We start from the raw sequence: 6,235 nt of genomic DNA, 5'->3' as shown, positions 1-6,235 counted from the left end.
ACATTTTCACTGTAACTGGTGGCAGTTTACTTTATTTAAAGTAGCTTCTGTACGCTACTTTTGGTACTATTACAATCAGGATGAACTATTTACTTAATGATTTCTAAATGGCACTCATTTGCATCGTTTTGATCACCTTCTTAGGTAGATGTAAATGTAAACATGCACTTTGATCAGTCATCACAGATTTTGTTTCTAAACACCTGGCAGCACGTGTAGCTAGGTTTTACGCCCACTTTATTTTTCCTTCCTTTTTTAGGCGGGTTTTGAGTCGGCTTCAGTTACATCACTGAATTCAATGATGAACTGCCTTTAACTATCATTTTGCATTATTGACACACTGTTTTCCTAATGAATGTTGTTCAGTTGCTTTGACGCAATGTATTTTGTTTAAAGCGCTATTTAAATAAAGGTGATTTGACTTGACTTGACTTTAGGCTGGATTTCTTTCCCTGGGACCTGGCAACCCGATACTGAGCGTGACTTCGTGCTTGAAAAAGTGAAACTAAAACGCAGCGTGTTTACATTCAAAAGTGTTAAACGTGTTTTGAGTGACACTGTGATATAGGACCAAACAAAAATAGCTTCAACTTGTACTTATCTTTTGAAAAAACGCATACCTTTATTTTCTAAAATAAACGTATAGCTACGACGGTTACGTTTGTAGTTCTTGGCTCATTTTATGGCCACTTGATAATGTTTGGATTTCTCTGACAACTGAACGACGCCATCGGCAGAGACAGAGATGAGCCTGCCACAGGTGAGTTTGCTAACAGTCGTGCTAAAACCCTGTCAACGATATTTTTCATCATTTCAAAATTTAAAAGTGATTTTTACTACTGTTTATTACTGTCTTTATACGTAAGCGTGACGTCTGTCAGTTCTTTAAAAAAGGGTGATTTTAAAACAAATTTATGTAGCCTACCGTGTTAATAAATCATCTATGATTATTATTTTCAAATTCCTTGCAGGTATTCACTCGAGTGAGACTACTCCTGCCAAATTCAGATTTAAGCAAACTTCACAGCAAGACTATGAAACATAAATATAAAGATGTGAATGGTGTCGCCAGCGAGTCATTTCAAGAGGCTGAAGATATTTACAGGAAGAGTGTAATTATACAAACAACATGTAATGGAAGTAGGGATCTAAGACAGGAGGGGAGACCAGCTCAAAGTGACCCCTTAGAAACTGAACCAGTTGAGGTTGATGACATTTTAATGCATTACATTGAAAAAATGAAATCTAAGGAACTTGACATAATTAAAAAAAGGAATGCAGTTATTATGAAGAGAGACAATAGATTGGTAACCTTTTTGCCTCAGTCTGGTAACAGCCTTCATGCTCAGTTTGCACGAGAACAGTTTATAACATTATATCAAAAGATTGCAACAGGGCTGCAAACTCGGACGTATTTTTACAGTCCAGGAATTACCGTGCTTTGCAAAGCAGAATTTCCAGAACTGCTAATATCTCATAAAGATGAAAGGCAATTTCAACTGATTGGCAACTTCATTAGTCTTGAAAGATTTGGGAAATGTTTGAATGGGATTACACAGAGATATTCACATTACCAAACCCCAAATAAAACAAAAGTCTATGAAACACCTTACAGGCAAAATGTGGATCAACAGAAATCAATAGACCAAGCCAAAGATGAGATGTGTCCAATTTGTTTGGAACCACTCAAGACATCTGAATGCACAGTCTTGCCTAAATGTAAGCACAGATTTTGTAAAGACTGTTTGAAAAGAGCATTCCAGTTGAAACCAACTTGCCCGATATGCGGAGAGATATACGGCAGTCTTACAGGGACGCAACCGAAAGGAGGATCCATGACTGTCTCATGGGAAAGCTCCTCTCTCCCTGGATATGCAAAATATGGAACAATCCTAATTAGCTACCATATACCAAGTGGACGTCAGGGGGTGAGTTTACAAATGCGAGGAGGTGTTACACATTCTTCTGCTTTAAACTGTTCGGGGTGACACAAATCAGTTACACTTTTTTTTTTTTTTTTTTTTTAGATTGACATTTTTTATTGATTCTCAAACTTTCCAGAATGCAACATAACATATATGTACAGAATCAGCTTTTTTTCCTTTTTTCCTCGGAAACCCCCCCACCCCCCACCCCGGTCACAACAACACAAATAAGTACGATTGAGATAACTCCCGGCATACAATGATAAGGAAAAAATAAAATAAAAGAATACATACATATTCCACCACACGTTAGGCTTTTGAGTGTGAGCAAGTTTCTTATAAAATTATTACTTCCCATTTTCCAAATAATTTATATATCTGGACCATTTCTTAAAGTATTGATTTACTTTATCAGTCTGTTTATAAGACATTTTTTCAAATCCCGACACTCTACCTAGTTCTGTTAACCATTCTTGAAAAGAGGGGGCCTCCTCTGACTTCCAACTCCTAAGGATTATTTGTCTGCCAATCAATAAACTGGTTTGTACCCAGTGCATTATGTGCTTGTCTCTTATTGCATTATCTGACCATCCCCCTAAAATAAACAATTGAGGGCATAATGAAATATTAGTATCCAAAATTGTGCAAATGTGTTTATGAACTTTTTCCCAGAAATCCTGAATTTTTGTACAGGACCACAGAGCATGAATTAAATCTCCATCCCCAGTATTACACCTCCAGCACTGTGGTGTATCTTTTAATCCAAGCCTATACAGTCTGGAAGGAGTCCAGTAAAAACGGTGCACAATCTTAAACTGTATAAGACGGATCTTTGCATCCCTAGATGCCGTTTTGACATTCTTTAAAACTCTATTCCATTCCTCATCATCGAATATCAGATTCAAATCTCTTTCCCATATTTTCTTAAGAGCTTGTAAAGCTCCATCACCAAGACTTTGAATCAACCAGGAATAGTACACTGATGCTTCATGGCTCTTCCCATATGCCGACATTACCATGCAGTGTACATCTGATGACTTAGGAAGCTGTGAACTAGAACCAAAAGTAGTGCAAAGTAAATGTCGTAACTGTAAATACTGGAAAAACTGGGATCTAGATACACCATATTGCTGTTGTATGTGTCCAAATGACTTCAGACTGCCATTTTCATAAAGGTCGCTTAATATAACAATACCCTTCTTAATCCATTCCTTCCATAAAAAGGGGGTTTTATTAATACGCAATTTAGGGTTCAACCAGATGCTTGAGCAAGTATTTAGGTAAGGGTCACAGCTTCGCATACGGGACACTTTTAACCATACTGTCTGCAAGTGTGAAATAATAGGATGTTTTTTCAACTCTCCTTCCAGTTTAATAGACAGACTCTGTAACAATGAAATGGAAGGCAAGATAGATTGTTCTATCTTATACCAGGGGGGGGCGCGCTCCGGAGGAAGTGACCAATGAGCCAGGTGTCTAAGACTAAAAGCATAATAATAAAACAAAATATTAGGCAGGCCTAGACCACCTTTCTCGACAGGTCTCTGTAGCTTATTAGAATGCATTCGAGGTCGCTTACCATTCCAAATAAAAGCCTTACACAATCTGTCAAACTGTTTAAAGTAGGAGAGAGGTATTTGTAATGGGAGAGACTGTAACAGATAATTCAGTTTTGGCGAACAGCTCATTTTGATTACATTGACTTTTCCAGCCATTGACATATGGAGTGGAGCCCATCTGTTCATATCGCAGGAAATCTTTTTCATTAAGGGGTCAAAATTAACTCTCACTAAATCGTTCAAATTTGGAGGGAATAAAATGCCTAAATATTTAATGCCTAACATAGGCCATTGGAATGTGCCAGGGTGAAACGCTGAGGCAGGGCAAAATGCAGTCAATGCAAGAGCTTCTGATTTAGACCAATTCACCCTATAACCTGAAAACTTAGAGAAGGTATCAATTATTCCAAGGAGACAGGGTATAGACCTGCAAGGGTCAGAAACAAATAATAAAATGTCATCAGCATAAAGCAGAAGCTTATGAACTTCTCCCCCCGCTACAATACCAGGAAAATCATCATCTTTTCTTATTGCGGCCGCTAAAGGTTCCAAAGCAAGACAGAACAGCAACGGGGAAAGTGGAGAGCCTTGTCGGGTCCCCCTACCCAGTGGAAAAAATTCTGAGATTAGACCGTTGGTTTGAACCGCTGCTACCGGTTGTTTATACAATAATTTGATCCATCTTATAAATATGTTTCCAAACCCATAAGCTTCTAAAATTTTAAAAAGATACTTCCACTCCACCATGTCGAATGCCTTCTCCGCATCTAGTGAGACGGCGGCAATCGGTGTCTGTTCCTCCCTTACTGACCACCAAATGTCAATAAACCGTCGAATGTTATCAGAAGAACTACGGCCAGTAATAAATCCTACTTGATCTTCGTGTATAAGTGATGATATAACTTTATTTAAATGATTAGTTAGGATTTTTGACAAAATTTTTATATCCAATTGGATCAGCGATATTGGGCGGTAGCTCTTGCACTCACTTGAATCCTTATCCTTCTTAAGTATAAGACTAATTAGAGCTTGAGACATTGTTGGTGGTAATTCCTCCCTCTGAAATGCCTCCATAAAAACTTCTAGCATTAATGGAGCAAGTTCTTTGATATTATCTCTAAAAAATTCTGCGGGGAAGCCATCCGGACCAGGTGCTTTTCCTGTGGGCAAAGCTTTGATCACCTCCATCACTTCCTCCAGAGTTATATCTGAATCAAGAAGTTGCTTCTGTTCATTTGAAAGTTTAGGGAGACCCAGCGGTTCCAGGAATCTAATAATATCATCATCAGTTGATGATGATGCTGGTTTGTAAAGATCTATGTAGAATTCCTTAAATGTTCTATTTATATCCGTAGCAGCTGTAAATATATCTCCCCTGGAAGATCTAACAGATGGAATAATGGAGGAGCACTCCTTTTGTTTGATATAATTAGCTAGAAGTTTCACTTTTAATCAGTTACACTTTTAATAGAAATGTTGTATTTTGATTACCTCATACTCTGCAGGACGAACACCCAAACCCAGGCATGCCATACCAGGGTGTGTCCCGCATAGCTTACCTCCCTGAATCAACAGAGGGGAAGAAGGTACTGAAGCTTCTGCAGAGGGCATTCGACCAGCGACTCACTTTCACCATCGGACGCTCATCTACTACCGGTCAGAACAATGTGGTGACCTGGAATGACATTCACCATAAGACGTCTCGTGATGGAGGGCCAACTTGGTGAGTAAACAGTTTTGAGTGTTGTCAACATTTTTGGGTGGTTAACTTATCTCAGACAAGCCCTTTTATTTTTAGCACTGTATGATCTATAATAATTGTCATAAGTGTTGAAATTGTTTTTTTCGTTTGTAGTTATGGTTACCCAGATCCAGAGTACCTCAAACGAGTACAAGACGAGCTGAAAGCCAAAGGAATCTATTGATTATACAGACTGAACCTTGTAATCAATTCAGACACTACATTTACTATACTATTACAACCAGCAGTCATACTGAAAACAAGGACAAGAATGAAGTATTATTGCTATCTTGTGATTACTGGTCAAAGTATGGCACTTATATTTTTTACAGGCAGTCTTAATTTTTTATGTTTTTCTTAATGTTTTGAATGTATGAATTTCATGAAGCAGCATAAGAGACACAGAGTTAGCGGGCCGGGCCATTTAAACAATGCATTTTTGCATTCCACTGCACTGCTTTAACATTGTTTTTCTATGTAAACATGCTCTACACAGACATGTTTGGCCATTGCTTTAATGTCTTTTGAAGTGTCACGTGCATGGCATAGCATTTTAAAAAAAAGACAATTAATATGTCATGTATGCAATAGAAGATGTTTGGCACTTAACTGTAAACCTTAGTTTCATGTCAATATGATAGAGGATCGCATCTACAGAAATCAGTTTTGTTTTATTAATCACCCTTGCTATATCATTTTGTAATTAGATTTTCTATATTATATTGCGTTTTGATATTTCCTAATAGATGAACCAGTGGTAATATGTGTCATGCAGTGTATACTAAGTTACAGTAGAGACTCAGCAACAAAAAGGAACAAATGTGAGTGTCTTTGATGTTTAAATTATATGAAGTATTCTGAGAGACATAGACAGTCCTTTCACCATCACCAGAGGTGAAACAACTGGTGATCATGAGAAACTTTAATCAAACCAAGAACAAGTCATTTTAGTAACACTTAACCATTCCTGTTGGTATCAGGCTTTTTAATATTACCTGAATTTTACCTGG

General features: G+C 37.7%; 1 protein-coding gene across 1 annotated transcript; it reads left to right on the top strand.

Moving 5' to 3' along the window:
- Positions 1-662: 662 nt before the first annotated feature.
- Positions 663-5,650, top strand: LOC132130388 (uncharacterized). The gene is made up of 4 exons (XM_059542096.1): positions 663-760; positions 972-1,928; positions 4,990-5,207; positions 5,340-5,650. The coding sequence occupies exons 1-4, from the start codon at positions 746-748 to the stop codon at positions 5,407-5,409; spliced, it is 1,260 nt and encodes a 419-aa protein (XP_059398079.1). The 5' UTR covers positions 663-745; the 3' UTR covers positions 5,410-5,650.
- Positions 5,651-6,235: the final 585 nt, after the last annotated feature.

This window comes from Carassius carassius, chromosome 4, assembly GCF_963082965.1.
Source record: "Carassius carassius chromosome 4, fCarCar2.1, whole genome shotgun sequence".
Classification (NCBI taxonomy): Eukaryota; Metazoa; Chordata; class Actinopteri; order Cypriniformes; family Cyprinidae; genus Carassius; species Carassius carassius.
This window is presented reverse-complemented; position numbering and strand designations above follow the sequence as displayed.